General features: G+C 41.0%; 1 protein-coding gene across 2 annotated transcripts in view; it reads left to right on the top strand.

Annotated features, from left to right (window-relative positions):
* Positions 1 to 19,049, top strand: part of DCDC1 (doublecortin domain containing 1) — a 218,562-nt gene extending 199,513 nt beyond the window's left edge. Inside the window, exons 6-7 of one of the 2 annotated variants that reach the window (XM_069623541.1) lie at positions 2,535 to 2,740; positions 17,220 to 19,049. In XM_069623541.1, the coding sequence (XP_069479642.1) occupies positions 2,535 to 2,740; positions 17,220 to 17,228 (215 nt within the window). In that variant the 3' untranslated portion in view covers positions 17,229 to 19,049. Of the gene's footprint in view, positions 1 to 2,534; positions 2,935 to 17,219 lie in introns of those variants that run through there. The other variant, XM_069623540.1, reaches the window with a different exon arrangement.
* Positions 19,050 to 19,779: the final 730 nt, after the last annotated feature.

Raw genomic sequence — 19,779 nt, 5'->3', positions numbered from 1 at the left:
CGCCAACTTCAAGATTGACAAACTCCTGATACCAGTATGCAATCAGTAAAGAACCTAGGTATCTACCTAGACTCTGCCCTCTCCCTTTCTCATCAGGTCAACCCCATTGTGACATCAGCAGCCTACACGGCGTAACTTATCAATGCTGCCAGACTATTCCTTGCCCCTGCCAACTGCCTTACCATCGCAAGAGCTATCATAGGAGCACAATAAGATTACTGTAATGCCCTTTTTGTTTGCACGTCCGCATATAACATTCACAAACTACATCTGATTCAAAACAATGCTATCAGAACTGTTCTCAATATCCCCAAAAGAGAGCGCATTTCGGAGGCAAGAAGAAATGTCCACTTGCTACCTGTCAAGGAAAGGATCATCTTTAAAACACTTTCGATCACTCACCGAGCCTATACAACTCAGCACCCTCTTACCGCTCACAAAAGTTCAATCCACCAGAAGGGCCTACATCCACAGACTGGCCCAGCCAAATTATAAGTGAGCCTAAAGTGGAGACGCAAGCTTCCCTGCTGTAGCTGCTCGCCAATGGAACTCACTCCCACCACACCTGAGAGAGGGTGACGAACAATTGTTCATCTAGCATGTGAGGCACCAAAACATTGTACCTGTTACCCCTTTCGTGTTGTCCTCACATTGTTTCCCCCCTCTAAGTAAAAGTACCCGGTTGTAACAGCACCATGATGCTCTTGGGTTGTGTGCGCTTAACAAATGTAAATAAATAAGGAGATGATGTGTGAGTCAGAAGTACAATGAGCGAGGGGGAAGCCAAGCATTGTTTTGCAGATCGGTAAGCAGGAAAGGTGAAGAAAACGGAAAACTAGCAGAGGCAGAGAGGAGATCAGTGAGCAGAGACAGAGGAGGGAGAAATGCAAACCGGCACATAGGCAGGAAAAATGTGGACCGAGACAGGGAGAAGCCATTGCAGAGGAAGAATAGGGAGAATTAAGAGCTGAGGTGAAGGCAGGGGAGTTGCTAGGTCTGGAAAAGACCCAGGGCTAAGCTGATGTCGGAACTGTTGGGACTGGGGGCTAGCTAGTCTTTTGGCTGTAGCTCCTGAGATTCTATCCGGGGCTACAACCAAAAGATCAGGGGCTATAGCCCCCTTAGCCCCCCCCTAGCAACGCCCCTGGGTGAAGGCGAGATGAAAGGAGAAGTACAGCATTTCGGAATGGTGAGGATAAAAGTTGGAGAGTAGAGGAAGAAATTAAAATCTAAATCTAGAATGGATGAAAGGGGAAGTGATAAGGAGGAGGGAGGGCCCAAGGCAGAAGGTAGAAAGATAGGGGGCTTGTCAAGACTTAAAGGCCGGAAACACTCCTTGGGTGGTGGAGGAGCATACTCGGGCATGGTCACAATAGCCTGGAGAAAGGAGTTAAGGCATAATGCATGCTTGAGTCTGACATCTGAACCATTCACATACGTACCAAGGCACTAGGGTTTGTAGCGTCATGTATGAAAAAGGATCTTCACAACATCCTGAGCAAAGGGCAAAACAATCTCTAGACTAGACCTAGAAGGGCGTGTGGAGCACTTAAATCCCAAAGACTGAGTGATTTTATTTCCTGCCAAAAAAGCAAAGATCTTTAAGGTGGAGAGAGGCAAAGACTGGGAACACTGTTCTAATAAAGATTGACCTTTGCGTATTTTGTGTTGTCAACTCCAACCCTGGCCTCAGCTGAACCTACTCAATTCTTTGTTGTTGTTATTAATAAACCTGTTGATTCCCTGCCCACAACAGTGGTGATTGGAAAAAAGAATCTGGGGCAAGCTTCATTCGTATCAACCAAATCTGACCAGAATCCCTTTAACATTCATAAAGCAAGAAGCCCATATTAGGCATAGGGCTGTCTGGGTAATTCTGGAGACAATGGTGCTGAACCGACTTTAACTTCATTCATCTGAGCCCTACAGTGAAGCACGCTAGGTCATAGCCCAATACTGAAGGTAAAAGTTGTCAGCCTCACCCCTTTACCTGCGTTATTCGCGCCACCTGTGCTGAGGTCTGGACTTATTGTGCTGTTTTGTTTATGAATTAAGTGTAAATCAATCCTCCACACATCACCTCAAATATGAGATGCAGCTGAACAGAAAAAAGATGGAGCCTATACAGAGTTATTCCAACGTTGGGCTTGCTTTACATAGCATAAAAAAGAGGCATACAACCACAGCAATGGGCAATCTTTTATCCGTAAGTGAGAAGTTATTAAACGACTCTGAACAGTGATAGAGACATGATAAGGTGATTTTTAATTATGACTAAATTGTGGTATTTCTCTTTCATACCGTGAGCATCTGCTCCCTTCAGGAATCGTGATTTATGTAGGCCATCAGAGGAGACAGCTTGCAGCAGCTTCTGCCGCGCATAGTGGGAATCTGGACGTGGTAGTGTGTCTGAACGGTCCAGCTTCGATACTGAGGGCAGCCGCTGTAATAGGAGCAGGCGGGAGAGCCATGCATTGCACTAACGCAGTTTTTATTTCTGTAACCAAACTGTGACGTTCTTTCATTATTTTCAGAGCATCTGCTATTAATGGAGAATGTGACATGGAGCATGGACGGCCTGGTGCTTCCCATTGATGCCAAGAGAGGAAAGACCAAACCCGCCCTTTCCAAACGCATGAAAGAACTCTCTAGAAAGCCCGAGTCCGGGATGCTGGTTTTCAGGAATGGGACAGGGGAAGATGGCTGCGAAATTTTTGAAGCGCAGAATGGGATGCAAAAGGTAAAATGCTGGAAGTCTCAACATATATGTTTTGCGTACTTTTTCGACACTTAAAATCTGCTCTTTTCATCAAAGTTCGTCTTCTGTCTGGCATGATGCGCCACCGGTTAAAGCATGGTGCTTCTGAAGCGGGCTGTGCTTATGCGCAAAATAAAAGCCATATCCAGCAGAAATTAAAGACCACCTCCAAGCCACGTATTCATTTATTTGAAAAGGTTGTGATTTTTTTTCATGGTGGGCATATAGATGCCACAGAGTAAGAGTGAACTTTGCTGAAAGAGTGTATTTACGAATGTCTTGTATATGTTTATTTTGTGAAAACCATTAACTGTTTTATGCTTAGGAATTCATTTGTCTGACTGCAGTATACTTATTTGTTTTATTCAAAATTCTTACACATGTGAATAAGAGATCTGTGCATTTGCCACCACTCTGTCCGAACATCGAGGCACACGGGGCATGCGCTGTATCTTGTAATGTGAATGTCTGTGGACTCCTCAGCTGTTACAGAAATATCTGTCACTTGCTCAAACAACCTTGCTATCACATTGCATATTTTCTTGACCGTTTGCTCATGTTCAGTCTCTCTGGTTCAATTATAAGCTTTTCGGGTTTTTCCAGAACAGTTTTTGATGTGGTCTACTTTTTCTGCTGTAGGGTTCTGCATCCTATATACTTCATTGATGATAGGCCTGCATCTCTCAGTACCCGTCTGCATTAGGGTCAACTTCATCCAGCTCTGACTTCTTAGCCAGCATCGCTATGAATGCTGTGACTTATTGACCCATACCCTTAAGGGGAAAATAAACAAACTACAAGACCCAGCATGTAATGTGTTGTTGGCTTAAAAAACATTGACTAGCAGTAGCTGTCCCTCGTGCCATGGGATTACTTGGCAAGTATGCCTGCCTGCTTAAAACTGCAGGTGGCCATAAGAGCTGGCCACTGGACACCATGATAATGTTGCACCATGATAGTCCTGTTGCTCATGGGACACAATGTCTTATGAGTCAGAGAGAGAGCGAAAGAGATGGAAGAAGAAAGAGGCTCAATGCAAGCTATTGAAATGGGACCTGTCTGCAAGTGGCCAGTGGCAGACGTACAGGGTGTCAGGTTCTTTTACCTTGTAAGACCTATTCTACCCTGCCCCGACTAACAAACTCGCCTCAAAGATCATCTACCTCTTTACATAAACACGCAACACCCCCACAGACAGCCGCCGTGGGGCATGCCATTAACACATTAACACTAACCGAAACATAACTAAGCTCCCCTCCTTCTACCTATCACACGGTCCCATATCAGCAGCTAACTAGACCCAAAGCTCTATAGTTAATAAGATCTTGGGCTCTTCCCTATGGATAAATTACTCCCAAGTTGTTCCCACCAAACCCATAAAAAGCAGAATGCCCAAAGAAACTGGGTATGTCTGACCAGCACCCATCAACACCAAAGGTTTAATATTAACCACTTCCACAAATTACATCCATCCTTTTTTCTTACAGAGCCACACGCAGTGCGGCCACCAGTAGTTGCAGAAGGGCACTATACAAGACCACTTTTATTACATCTAGGAGTTCCGAGTCTAATTACTTTTGTTGGTACTAAATGTGTTGTTCCGAATGACACCATATAGTTTAGCCGCTCGTGAGCTCTATTCATGCCATATGCTTGGCGTCTGAATTACATTGGGTATCTTCAAGGTTAATGAGATAAACTGAGCAACACTGCCATACAAACATGTTGCCAGCAATAGTCCTGTTCTCCCCCAGCATACTTCTGTACATGCCAAACTCTTGGTGCAGACACTTCTCTTAGCTGACTTGGCAAATCCAGTGCTGTCTCTTGATACAGAGATTGTTTCTTACAGATTAATCTGGTGAAAGCCTCCACACTACTAGGGACGGCTTGTACACCTCTCAAGTGCATCGCTCAACCATTCACCAACTAACTACATCTAGTTCCATGCTTTGTGTTGTCTAGATAATGCCATCACAATAAAACTGTGCTGTAAACTAAGCTATATTCTCATGAGTCATGCACTCATACTTATCAATATCTAATCACATTTAAGAAACATGCATCCCTACCTCGTCAACCATATCCACTCCCCTTCATCCCAATTGTTTTTCCACTGAAATTGGTGAATCTGTTTAACTTCTCTTTCCTATCACCTCCTCTTCAACCGTCCCCTTCCTTTCCACAGACTAAGATCTTGGGACACCTTGGAAGAGTCACAATATGCCTCATTTTTGAAAGTGCCAGGCGTTGTACGACCACTATGGTGGTGATGGGCGAACACAGGCCACATGTAATGACTGTATATGGCCATGTGTCATGCACACTCTGCTCATAACAATATCTAGATGCAAGATCACACGGCTGGATTTAAGAAGACAAAGCAGACAGGCTCATTCATAGAGTGCAGCAATTCTGTGGATCATGAAAATGAGAAGTACCATTATTCACCATGCAGGGCCCTTTCACGGCCAGACAAGATACCTCACTTAGGACCAAAATGGGTCACAGGATGTAACTCTCGGCTTCAGGACCAAAGTCCTCAGGGCACACATCAGGGATTGTATCACTGCAAGCTCTATGAAATAGGATTTGTAGAGGAAATATTGAAAAACCTTGGATGAATCATGCATGTTACAATTCTAGATCTTAAGAAACGTATCATAATCTCAGTGCCCTGTCGCAATAGTCTCCCTCTCCCTCTCATGCATAACAGCACTTACTTATTGTGTGTCTTGGTGACCTGGTGACCGTTAAGAGCTTGCACCAGACCACTGCGTTTAGTTAGATAAATGGTGGGCAGCCAAGCGCATTGCCTGCCTTTTGCGGGCAGAACAGAGCCTTGTTTAGTTGGTTAGGGCTTGGCAGCTTCTCAATGCAGAGCCTTCATGCTGGTGCACTTTCGAAGTACAAGAGGCAGCTCATCAAATAACTTGAAAGTGGTGACCCTTGGGGACTCTTAAATGGCTCATGTGAATGTTTGGATCACAGTACATCAAGTTGGAAAAGGTGCTTTAGATGTAATATTTAAGTGAATGAGTCTCCCATTAGTAATGAAACGTATATTTGGTAATTATGCATTACTGCCCAAAACAGTAAGCTGTAAAGCACGTAAATAGTTCTTACCCAAGCTGTAGGTCTGAAGTGAAGCCAATGACTCATAACCAGGATTAAGGACCATGGGCATCATGTCCACCACTTGATAAAAACATTAAAGCATTGCACACCTCAATCTTTCCACAAACTCTCTTATTGTAAAACACAGCCAACACATACCGTTTCTCCTCCCTCAAACAATGAACCAGCCCTCCATGGCCCCAAAACATCAGTGCACAGGTTTGTCTGAAACCGTGGCAAAGGCACATCCACCAAAGCGTTGTTACCTTTAAAAGAAAAAAAACTGCATCCGAACAAAAGAGCCCAGAGACGCATTGGAAAGAGCGGATACTGCGAAGAGCTCAAATGTGCCTATCAAGTGTATCGGGGGCACAGGCAGAAGACATAAACTCACAGTGATTCTGTTAGCCAATCTAAGCACTGTGGCACTGTGACCTGATGAGGCCATGGCAGTGCAGATACAGCAATTTTGAATACAGTACTAAAGAAAGATATCTTTAGGCTTGCAATTGTCAAAAAACTCAACAATGAAAGTCTTTTGAAGCTTGAGAAGACAACGTACTGTGCATTAGCCTAACTTGGAAGGATTCAGTAGTTATCCTTTTTTCTGAAGCACAGATCTGTAAATTATTAATTTTGAAAATGATACGTATTTGCCATTTAAGTGAACTTTGTGCCATTTAAGTGAACTTTGTGCTTACAAGAGGACAATAACTCCAACTGGAGGATGTTCCTTTCCTACGACTAACTCTGCTGTGACGAAATTGCAAATTGTGGTCTGTATTTTCTTTTTTTTAAAATGCTTTTAGCTCCTCTGGAGCAGTGCTTGAGTTCTAATATCAAATACATAATCACAGTGGTGGCTGAATTGGCCGCTAAAGACACTGGGACCCAGTGTTAAGGCCCTCACTTTTCTCTTTAATACAACTTGGGCCCGCGCCATTACTGGCTGAACCAGCCTGCCACTGCAGGTTTTATTGCTTAAGTATCTGTTGCATGAAACATTTACATAGTTTACATACCATTTTGTTTAACTTCACACATCTACCATTGCTAGAACCTGTAGGAGTAGGGGCTCTGAATTTTAACAGTGAGACTCTACATTTCAATGGTTAGGTTAATAATTTTAGCATGCACATGTTAGCGTGGGTTTGAACTACAATGGGGGCACAGAGGGTGAAACTAATTTCTGTACTCAAGAGTGTGAGTTTTAGGCAGAATTCAATAGATGCCAATGCACAGAGCACATGCTTGAAATTTGCACTTTGCTTCAGGACGATATTTCAATGGACTGAGCTGCACTAAACATAATACTAACATAAATTAATTTACTAACCCAACCCCAGTTAACATGTAACTGAATCCCTTAATAACATTTAGTGCAAATTAGTCTATGATGAAATCAGCTGAATGCAGATTGGGAAAATGTATGATTCTCTGGAAATGGGAAATTAAACATGCAGGCCAAATCTGTGCTGGGGATAAACTAAACATTTGAAGATCTTTTCTCCTGAAAACAGGACATTGTATTAGAGTAGGAAGCCCAAGGAGAGATGTCTCTTTTGCTCTCCAGCAATGAAAGCACATACCATTTCATTGGAATGATCTGCTTAAGGGGAGGTGTTTCCCTTGAGTGACAAGGGGATTTTATAAAAAAGGGTTTTGAGAGGGAGTACCTGGGATTCCTCTTCGAGCACTAGGAGATTAAGGATTAGAGGGATGAATACAGAAGGAATTCACTGCTGGCAGGCTGTCAGATGCTGAAGCGGTCCTTATCTAAGTGACCCTGAGCGAGCTAGGCAGAAAGATTGGGGAAGATCTCCATGCCAAACTGAATCAGAACTGCCGCCAACATATCTATGTAAATATAAAGTTAAGTGAGGGGCTGCTGTTTTGAATGAGATCAGGTAGTCAAGATTAAGTAGGTTACTTCATTTTAGGTGCTTTATATTTTTAACATGCATGTAATCCTGCATTTGTTTTGCAAAGTCGCACTGTGTTTTTTAAAGTGTATTTCTCTTGCCAAATTCCACAATGCCAAGGACAGTTTGCAAGATTTGCCACTGATGAAGCCCTAAAAGCTATTGCACTGTGAAAAACACGATGTGGGCAGCATAGGTGTCATTCTGTGAAAATTGCATATTTCCATTTTACGATAAAAAACAGATTCTAAAGTTACTTTTAGTTTCTTTACATTTATTCAGCAGTCATTCCCTTTTTTGACATGCACAAAGAGACAGGTATGCAGTACGAACTATTTCAAAGTAAAGAAGCTTTTGTGTGCTGTTTTTTTAGAGAGATTGAATGAATGTGCAGTATTTCTATTGCATGCTTGAAAATTGTGGAAACTCAGCCAAGAGGGCATAGTCTGGTATTGTAGATGAGGTACCACAAAGGGCATCAGCCATCCATCCAGGGTGTATCAAGTCCCGTATTTTGTTTTTAGTGACCATGGTAAAAACAATTAGGCAATTTTCTAAAATTAGTCCCACCACTATAAAAATACCCCAACGAGTTATCACAATATATTATCCAGAATTATAAAATACCACCATACTAAAAAATACCACAAAGTAATAGATATAACCCCGAAATATGTCCAACATTTCTGGTGTGTTGGCTGGGAATCAAACCCGGGTCAGCTGCTTGGAAGGCAACTATGCTCACCTCTCTACCTCATAGTAATATGTATTACACCAAAATATATCCAACCTATTTGGTGCGTTGGCCATTGGGAAAGTTTAAAACAGTTACTGGTGTGGCCTTACATTATAAATCATAACCACACTGTTCACTTGTTAATTGAATTAGTGCTGTGAGGTGGTGCATTACTGTGTGCTCATTTTAATCAAACCATAGTGTCCCCATGTCCCAAATCCAGGCTGTTTTTTTCTGAATTGACAAACTATCTTGAGGCAAAGCTTTATGTCCATGCAGTTTGTTCCTCGGAAAATGCAACAATATGGAAAGACAGAATTACAAAGAGGTAGAATGGGAGGCATCTGAAAACATTTTTGATGGAGGAAGCATTGTGTAGGTGTGCTTCCTGAAGCTATTCCAAGCACCAGAACGGAAGGAAGAGAAAAACTGCATCATCAGAGTATGCGCAAAATTGTGGTTCCTGCTACACAGGTCCATAAAGATGCAAGGGAATGACAATGAAGTTATTAGCAAGTTACGATGCAGTTTGGACAATGAATGTGATCAGGTGCCGTGGTTAAAAGCAGAATTAAAACACAGGGAGCGAAACACAAAATTGCAAGCTAAATGCATCAATATGGCTACTCAATTGGCCTAGGGAGAGAAGCAATTTAATGAGTGAGAAAGAATTAACCTACTTAAATGCAATTTTTGATGAAATAAGGTAAGACAAAGATGTTGCTATTTCAGAAATACAAACCCTACGGGAAGATGACAGGCAGAAAGACAGAGAATTCCATGCTATGGAAAAGGAGATATTTAAATTACTGGGTGAAAATGACAAAAAGGACAAAGCACTTAATCAGTATAAGACACAAATCAATGAATTGCAAGCAATAATCAATAAGGTCAGGGATGCGAATTCTGATCTCTATCATGAGGCAGAACAGCTTCATGGACAATGTAAGAACTTGGAACAGAAAATATTTAGTCTCAAGTCCCAGGAAAGGCGACAAGGCACTATATTCAATGGAACTGAACTTAATCTTAGCCCTGGTCAAGGAAACAATGTACCAACAGCTGTTCCTGTGGCCAGACCTTGTTATAACCCAACGATGGGGTCTGATTCACCGGCAAATATTCACAATCATTCTGGCCCACAAGAGAACAAAAATGAACGACAGAATGACACACACCAGAATGCACCATGTAGTCCTATCAAAATTATGAAATCTATCAAGTCTTTGATTAAACCATTCAAAAAGGGAGGCGATTGTTGCATGGAAAACCATTTAGAGACAGTACTTTCACCTAACCCTACATTCAGCAGCTGCTAGTGTTATTCGTGGTCTCAATGAATAGGAAATGTTGTCATGGGTGGACTTTGAGAAAGAGGTTAGACATCAATTCTCACCTTATCAGTCTATACAGGATGCCAACAAACCAGCTTATACTATGACAGTGAAGCCAGATATGTCCACTCTCCAATACCTTCAAAATTTGAAAAGAGCATTTTCACACTTTGATGTGGCCTGTAACCCTAAGTCTGTAGAAATTAAACTGCATACTTTTATGGACTCCAAAAAGAAATTGTATCCCAGTTAATCTATGGATTTGACAGGGAAAAACCACTAGAATGGATAATAGAACAAGGGACCAAACTATTTGAAGTGATATTTGGTCGGAGAGAGGAAGGGCCTAAGAATAAGGAGACAAAACCAAAGTCTAAAGAACCCACGCCAGCGATTCTGGAGGCAAAATCTGTAAAGATGCTGCTAAAATCAGCCCAAACTCAGGCAAAAAACAACATGACACCTAGCCAAAGGGGCATGCCTCTACAGAGGACATCACCCCAAACGCCTATGTTCCAATCCATTGATCCCAGCAGTAGGGATTCTTACATTAGCCCTAGATATTTGGGTAATTCTCCCAGAGTGGTATTTCTCCATGATATGTCAGGCCTAAATAACAATCAAAATCAAATGTGCAATGGACCCTACCAAACACTATGGACTCAGAATAGATTTGACCCTAATACAATGGTTTATGGCCACCAACAAAGACCAAGATATGTGGATAGATTCATTGAAAATGGAAACCAGCATAGGGGAAAATTCCCACCAAATGAAAGACAACATATGAATGATGTCCCTCGCCAATATAACCAATCACCACCACCTGTCGACCATGGCCAAAGGATGGTCACTCTGAACTCTCCCCTCCTGTGTCACATGAATTCAGAGGTAACACAAATAGAAATCAATCTCCTGAGAGGTACCAGAATAGGCCTAATCAGGTTGAGTTTAACCATTACTGGCCCAGGCTGCAAAGAGAGGAATTCAGAGATATGGACAGGTTTCAGTGCTTAAAGGCCCAAGTCAAAATGTCTGAACAGATAGGTTATAAGTTATGTGCAGTTCAAAAGCAACAGCCAAGGAGAAGATGCAGAATGTCATAGGAGTGATCTTTTGTGTTCTGACAGTAAGCGACTAATTCATAATCTCTGCACTGATGAAACAAATTAATGAAAGTGAGACAGGGAATTTCAACACACACAAAAAGGGAGTGTGGTTCAATTTATAGTTGAACCAGACTATTGAGGTGTGTGAACATGAAGAACAAACAGGGGAAAATGAACAGAAAAACCCAAAGAACAGAGAAACAGATTGAAAACAAGTATCCAATATGAAAATTAAACACAAGGCGAACAGACAGGATCAACAGATAGATTATCCTCACTTGATAGTCAGAATACTGTTAATACGCATACAGGGGAAACAGTAGCTCAAAAAATGGAGAGTGCAGGTCAGTCACCTGAGGTGTATTTTGAACCATGCATATTCCAAGGGACAGAAATGACAGGTTCCATGCGAAACACCGATAGGTGTCATGCTCCAAAAGTTGACAGGCTCTCATGTGACACTGAGAAAATACCCAATCAAAAGGTTGCAGTGTAGAAATAACTGGCGAGGACCCGAACAATGAGAAAAGTACAATAAGAAATTGGGGTGGGCCCAAATCAGAGGGGCAGTCAGTGGCTACACTCCAAATGGGTTCTGATTCCAGATGAATAGACAAACAAATTCAAAATGAAGTGGGCAAGAAGGAGGGAAAAATGTCATTTCATGTGCCCATTTGCCTAGCAAAAAGTAAAAAAGAGCCAAGTCCTGAAATCAGCAAAAGTTCAAACTTTTTATGTGTGCTAGAAGAGGTTGAAGATAGGTACTATGTTCCTATTACTATTGAAGTCAAATTTAATGCATTTGCAATGATTGATACAGGTTCCCAAGCAACAATAATATCAAAAGAACTAGTGAAAAGTATCAATGATGAGAGATCCCCATAAAATGACAAAAGTGAGGCAAAACGAAGGCCCTCTGCACAATTTCAATAGGGAAGAAATACCTATTGAAGGTGTCACTGAGGATGACGCAAAGATAGGGAAGCATCGAATGAGACAGGAAGTATTGATCACATCGATTAATGAAATACCTTTTCTCATAGGGAGGAATTGCCTGAAGAGATTCTCAGCCCTCATTGATGGGATAAATGGAGTATTGTGGTCCTAAGCTAAAAATAACTTGTGACCTAAGAAAATAATGACACAAAGCAACAGTGTAAAAGAATGCCACACCATTGCTAAATCAGAAAGTGCAGTGGCAGAATATCTTCAGAATGGCTATGTACCCAGCGTCACTGTCATTCTCATGTGTCAGGATGAAATGCGAGAAAAGAAAGAGAAGCAGTCTTCGGAGATTTATTTGGACCCCAAGAAAAAATAGCAAACAGAAATAGATGAAAACACGCTGTGTTTTTTATCTAAATGAAGAAAAACGCAAACCAAATGTCACTCCATTATAAATAATGAAAAGCACATTTCAACCATCTCAGAAATACATTTGGGAGATGGGCAGCCATGGATTCCTATCTGTGTGAATCGGCATCCTGAAATGATTGAAGCCACTTTAGCGCTTGAACATGAAAGGAGTTTCATTAATGAAAAGGTACTCCAGCAAATAATTGACAGGGAGAAGATCCCAAAGTTCACAATAAAAAATCAACAATTTTTTGGCCAAGTGGACCCCGAGTCGGGGGAAAGAATTGTAGGAAGATGCATGTTAAAGATTACTATTGGTCCTAAGAGTATTCATCACAATGTGTGGATCGTGAGCAGGACACAAAATGCATTTTATTTGGGAAATGACGCCATGCACAGGATGTGTATGGTATTAGACTTTATAAATCAAAAGGTTTGGTCCATGTTGGTTGGTGCTACACCTGAATTTGAAGACAAAAGACAAGCTTACCATTGCACCCAAATGACACCATATGCAGTTTAACTGCAGGTGAAAAGGGATGTTACCATTCCCGCTTCACCAGACAAGTTACAGTAGCGTTGAAATACAGAAAGGGACAACAGATAAAAGGTTCTGATGCATTTGTATGGCTAAATGAATCCATGAGAAATCAAGGGTTAGAATGTGAATATACACCACTGACCCAATCAAATCCTGGTGGACAATAAAGGGTGTCAAGACATTCATCTGGAAGAGGATTCAGCAATAGAAATGGCAATACAGAAGTCTTATTACACTGCCGTTTTCAGTAACTCAGTGATTGGGAACATTCCTGAAAGCTATGTGACTGCACAGGGTGAGTTACCAGAATCTTTGGATTCTAAGCATAAAGGAATCGTTAAAGTTCAGTCTGTGTACCCTTATGAGCCAAGTGAAAGAGTGTGCTGTGATCAAGATGATTGTATTCTATTTGATTTAAGTGAATCTAAAAGAGAAAAGCAGCATATTGCAATGGAGGTCAATGTTCCAAAACATTTGAGTATAGCGACCCTCCAAAGAGATACTGCCACACGATTAGAGGAAAGTACAGAGGTTCCTCCTTTGGAGGACTTCCTAGAGTTTTCTGAAATGGTAGAAGAGAAAATTAAAGCTGCAGATGCTTGCACAAGTGAAGAAGAAAAAGACCAATTGAGAAAAATATGTATTGAATTTTCCAAAGATGCCTATGATTATGGGTTAACCGATTTGCATGTTGCCACGCTACCAGAAGGACATGGTAGGGAGCCAGTATTTGTGTGACAATATAGGTTACCCCTGGCATGTTTGGAATCAGTAGCTGAAATAATCAAAATTTAGAATCTAGAGAAATCATTAGGCCTATTCTTTCAACTACCCCTATATATTAGGTGTGCTAAAACATACTGGCCAATGGCGCTTGTGTACAGATCTACGGGTATTAAACAAATAGGTACCTGTTTCAAGGTGGCCCCTTACATTTTTTGATCATGATCTTGCACAGGTTTACGGATCAAAGGTGTTTACCACATTATACCTTACAGCTGGATGATGGTCTGTGCCACTAGCTGAAGATATTAAAAATGTATTTGCATTTTCTTTTGACAAATCACAATATGGGTGGTCCGGGACACCTTTTGGGTATGTCAATAGTGGGAGTGAGTTTGGGATATTCCTGAGCAAGGCACTCCTGGATGCAGCTGAAAGGAGGACAATAGTTTATGTAGATGATGTGCTAATCAAAAATGAATATCTGAAAAGCCACTTCATTGAGATTAGACATGTGCTTAGTCAGATACAGACGGCTGGTGCAAAAGTATCTTTATAGAAAGCACAGTGGTGCAGAAAAAAGGTAAACTTCCCAGGTCATGAAGTTACAGTATATGGGTTAAACCCATAAAAGAAAAAGGTGGAGGTGATTCATAAACTTAAGATTCCACTAATTTAAAAAGTTTAAAGAGTTTGTTAGGAATGACAAGTTATAACCGGAAATGTATTGAGAATTATGCAGAGGTTACACAACCTTTAACGAGATTACTGAAGCAGGGTGAAGCCTGGAAATGGGGAAAATGAACAAAATCAGGCAGTAGCCAGGGTAAAAGAGTGTTTGATGAAGGCTCCATGATTGGGATATCCAATGAAAAATCAGGATTTCTTTGTAGGAATAGGATTTACAGATCAATGCATGTCAGCAATTGTATATCAAAAACATGATGCGAATAACAAAACCATTGCATATGCTAGCAAAGCATTGTCACAGGTAGAGACCAATTTTAGTGAATGCGAACAAGCGCTTCTGACCACTGTCTGGGCGTTACAACATTTCTGCCCCATAATCCAAGGGGAGCGGGTGATTATTGAAACAAATCACCAGCCTCTGCAATTTTTGCAAAGTAAGAGACTCAAATCAGGAAATTTGTCCCAGTCCAGAATTACTTCCTGGACATTAGCACTTCACGGATTTCCTGTAGATGTGAAGTATGGGCAAAATACAAATAGTCCAGTTTCTCATGGGCTAGCAGAATTACATGATTGTGTAGCTGTGTGTGCGCCTAATGACACAGATCTAGAAACAAGTTTGAATCAGTTTGAGCAATCCCCACACAAACCATTCAACAAAGAAACATGTAAAGATTTACTAACTGTGTATGTAGATGGATGTGCATACCATGTAGAAAATGATACAGAAAAAGAGCTTGTAGCGGGAAGAGGAAACCTATGGTTTAAATGGGACAACATTCCAAGAGTAAGCATGAGGATAGGTCCAAGAAGCAGTTAAGTGGCAGAATTGGCTGCTATTTATAAGGCAATATCTACAGCAGTAGAAAATAAACTCAAAGAAATAGTTCTACTAACTGATTCTGATTATGCGCAAAATAGTTTTGTAGAACATTTAACTGGCTGGAAAGTGAAAGGCATGCTCACCTATAACAAGAAACCACTTAAACATGGCAAGATGGTTCAAGCTCTAGACAAGCTTTTGTCAGAAAATTACCTGATAATCCATTGGCGGAAAATACGTGGTCATTTGAAAACACCGGGTGAGGAAAAGGAGGGAAATGATAAGGCAGATCACTTAGCCACAATTGGAGCTGTAATGGGGGAATTGTTTCCTATTGAACACCTGCTTGGTGAATACAGGTAGATGCAATAACATGCTCCAAGACTCCAAAAGCAGTTGAGCAGCCTTTGGCACAATGGAGTTTTGGTACTCCAGACCAGGACCTGATGAAAGCGCAAAAGGAAGACCTTATTCTAGGACTATTTCATAACCATTTGTTAGACACAGAACAAAATCATCTGACTGAAGGGGACTGTAAAGGGAAAAAGGAATTGAGAGTGTTATTAAAAAACAAAAAGAAAATTAGATTACAAGACAGACTGTTGATAAGAGAATCTGTGGCAGGCCAAATCCAATAGGTAGTGCCCTTCTCATTTCGGGGATTGATGTTAAATCATGCCCACAATGCCATAACTGCAGGACATAGAGGGTCACAAAAATCTTTGGAAATTTTAAAAGATTATGCTTTTTGGCCACACTTGTCCCAAGATGTGGAGCTTTACACTAGACAGTGTTTGGTGTGTGCCCAGTTTCAACCTGCGTCACCGGCTCATAGAGCACCGTTGATGAAAAGAGGCTTGACACTCCCATGTTCTGATTTACAAGTCGACTATATCGAGCCCTTAAGAAGAACAGCCAGGGGAAATAGGTACATGCTGAAAGTCACTTGTCTAATGTCCAAATGGGTGGAGTGAATTCCAGCTCAGGACTGCAGTGTGCAAACGGCGGCCACTTTACTTGTAAATCATATTTTTTCAAGATTTGGCTTACCTCAAAGAATAGTCAGACCGTGGAAGTCATTTCACTAGTGCATTGATGACAAAAATATGCCAAATCTTGGGTGTGAAGAGAAAGCTACACATTTCTTACCGGCCCTCCTCTTCAAGGGCAGTAGAACGGTGTGAGTGATCAATAGTTGATATGTTAAAGTTTGTAGCTGAAGCAGGGTCTAGTTGGGATTTGTGGCTTCCATTGGTACTAATGGCTATCAGGTCGACGCCCTCTAAATCAACGCATCTCAGCACCCATAAAATATTGATAGGAAAGAAAATGGTTCTGCCAAAACACTTACTTTACAGAACAAATGAACAGGTGCCCGTAAATGTGTCCACAATTAATGAATGTGTGGAAGAATTGAAAAAGCACTTGCAATATGCGTTTGCATTTGTGCAGCGAAATTTGGAAAAGGCCGCTGATGGTGCAAATACATATGACAATAGAAAGGCATCTGTGAGAGAATATGAAATGGGAGAACAGATTTACAAGTTTAGGGAAACCTACAAACTCTAAATTCCTTGCAGCATGTCAAGGGCCATATAGAATTGTAGATGAGGGTTCACCTGTGGTCTGCAGAATTGCTAAAAAGGAGGGAGAATTAACAGTGGAACAGTTTGTCCAAGTTAATCAAATTAAACCCTTTCACCCAAAACATTAAGTGAAAAGGGTAGAGCTAGTTGAAAATAACAGCGAGTAAAAATAAAATAATAAAATATAGACTTGCCATAGCAAGTGGTTAGGTGTAAATAGTGCACAAATATCAAAAGGAGATTGAAAGTGGTAAATATATATATATATATATATATATATATATATATATATATATATATATATATATATATATATATATATATTTCAAGTTATTGCACAAAAGTACAAATAGACAAGTAAGAGAAAGGAGTATTGTGTTTGAGGATGTTAGCTAAAAAATACCATGTGATAGTGGTGTGAATTTGTGTGCATAACTAAATATGGTTTCAGATGCTCCAGTGAGAAAAGAAAGTAAAAGGTTTGATGTGCTTGATACTTAAGTTGTCTTTTCTTCTTACTCTAGAAAAAATAATAGTTTTCCCTGTCAGCGCCGGATCCTTGGAGCGCCGGATCCCTGGAGATTACCACTGGATTGGAGTCCTCTGGAAAGCCCCATGGACCAAAGAAGGGGGTGAAGATGATGTTAATGTTAAAGGATATTTGTACTGCACACTGGTCCCCTGGCACTCTGGCAGCTCTGAAAAGGGAAGGGAGGGGGGATGAGTTTGTGGGAATAAGCTGAAAAAGTGCAAGAGAGCAGTGATGAGCTGTTGGCGGCCTCAGCCCGGTAACTCCGTTGGCTGGGCTTGGGGTGTTTCCGGTCAGTAGTCGTCGTGTGCTGTTGTGCAAGTCTATGTGTGGTTTGTTTTGTTGTTGGAGTGTAGTGACGTTTGTGCGGATTGTTGCGTTGTAGGCTTGTGGTTGTGTTTGGTTAGAGTTTGAGAGGTGTATGCAGAGCGGTGAAATTGTTAGTGGATTGGTTATTTGGTATTGCTGTCTAGAAGCGAGGTGCTAAACTTCTGTATTCTCTCCAGGAGGGGTGTGTGAGCATCTCTGCATCTCCATCCAGATCTGGGACCGTCCGACACTCACAGACCCTTTCACACATGGCATCCACTCACATTCATAACCTTGACCAAGATCGGTCCCGGCCACCTATGTGATACCTGTCTGTATGCGGGGCAGCCAGGCGTTTGTGCGTCCCTTCAAATCTGGCCCAGAGAGCATTTCCAAACCAGTCGGTGTGCAGCATCGGTCTGCCAAGGCTGCTCCATCCATATGTGGTGGCTGGTCAGCATTCATCATCTTATTCAGTTGCTCATGCAAGCTACCTCTCCCAGCCCCTTAGAAACATGGCACATGCCCACGCTTGCGATTACTTTCAGGCACGGCACCTGCCTTCATTCACAACTCCATCCGGTTAATGCCAATGCCAATGTCCACAACTTAGTTCAAGTGTGGCAAGTGCTAACATTCACACAACTCTATACAGGTATGATACCTGGTAGCAATTATGGAGCGGCTGAGGTTATTGACTGGAGTTGGCTAGGGATGCTGATTTCTGCCATCGTGGGTCGCTTGTGTCCTATTTGACCTAGCATCGTATCTCTTGTTGTGGTAGGAGTTTCCTTAAGTCGGTTCTGGATGTTGTCCATGTCATCCTAAATTTTGTCATCCTTTTCTTTGTGTTTCCCGTTCGATTGTTTTGTTTTTTCAGTTTGAATCTGTGATGTTGAAGATCCAGGTTTTTAGTAATTTTCTGAATTGTAGATGGTCTTTGGTGTTTCTTATTTCTTTCGGGATGTTGTTCCAGGTTCTTGCGGCTAAATGCGAGAAGGAGGAGCCCCCAAGTTATTTCTTAAAATATGGTTTTGTTCCAGGAGGATTTCGTTGCTTGATCGAGGAGTCTCGTTGGCTTGTAGATTATTTTCTTTCGTAGGAATTCAGCTACTTGTCCGCTGATTGCCCTGTGTGTTATGCACATTGTTTTGAAGGTGATGCAATGTTTGACTGGCATCCAATGCAGTGTTTGTAGTGCTGGAATGATGTGGTCTCTTCTGGATAGTTTGAGGAGCAGTCTGGCTGCTGTATTTTGGATCTGTTGTAGTTTCTTCTTGTAGTGAGTGCAGGAGAGGAAAGGTAAGATTCTTTTTGTCCTGTGACGGAGGAAGAAGCATTTCCCCCAGATGATTCCAAAAGATGTGGAGATGATGACCCCAAAAGAAGTCCCATGAAGTCCCGGAATAGAGGAGTTCCTCCAAGAATGGGTCCTGTGTGAATTTCTTTTTATCACATACTATTATTTACAAAGTCTATTTCTATTAAAGACTATTTTTACTATTTTTATCACAAACTATTTTATTACAGACTAGTGTTTGCAAAGACTATTTTTATCACAGACTATTTTTGATCACAAATTGATTCTTATCACAAATTGATATATTTTTTACAGTTTTTTTTTTACATTTGTCGGAAGCCAATGTGTCAGTTTGTTTGGTTGTATGTTTTCTTAAAATGATAAAGTTTCCTTTTGATGTCCGATAAAAAAAGATACAAATAAAAAAAGAAGATACATTTAAAAAAACAGATCACCAATTGAAAAAAGATAAAAAGATAAGGGTGACCAAAAGATAAAAATGTAAACAAAAATAAAAAGAAAAGATCACCAATTAAAAACAAAAAAAAGATAAAACGATGAAGGTGATCGAGAGATTAAGAAAAGAGACAAAAAATGATTTTTTTATTCTTTCTTGAAGCTATTGTTTTTTTATATCAAGACTAGTAATTCTTTTGTTCAAGCCTAGAAATGTATAAATCATGTTTTTCATGTATGAATTTTGCCATTTGCGTCTAATTTATTTTTGACTGATAAGGGAAGATTCAGTTGGGAGAAGCACATGTGTTTTAGAACAACTGTGTTTGTTTTTCCTGCAGTGAGTCCGGGTTATATCCCAGCAGTAGAAAAAAGGAGGGAGTGTAAGAGTATGAGTCTTAGGCAGAATTAAATAGATGCCAGTGCACAGAGCACATGCTTGAAATTTACACTTTGCTTCAGGATGATATTTCAATGGACTGAGCTGCAT

This window comes from Ambystoma mexicanum, chromosome 11, assembly GCF_040938575.1.
Source record: "Ambystoma mexicanum isolate Mex_15411 chromosome 11, UKY_AmexF1_1, whole genome shotgun sequence".
In the NCBI taxonomy this organism is placed as follows: Eukaryota; Metazoa; Chordata; class Amphibia; order Caudata; family Ambystomatidae; genus Ambystoma; species Ambystoma mexicanum.
Note: the sequence above shows the minus strand (reverse complement) of the source record. Positions and strands in the feature narration are given on the sequence as shown.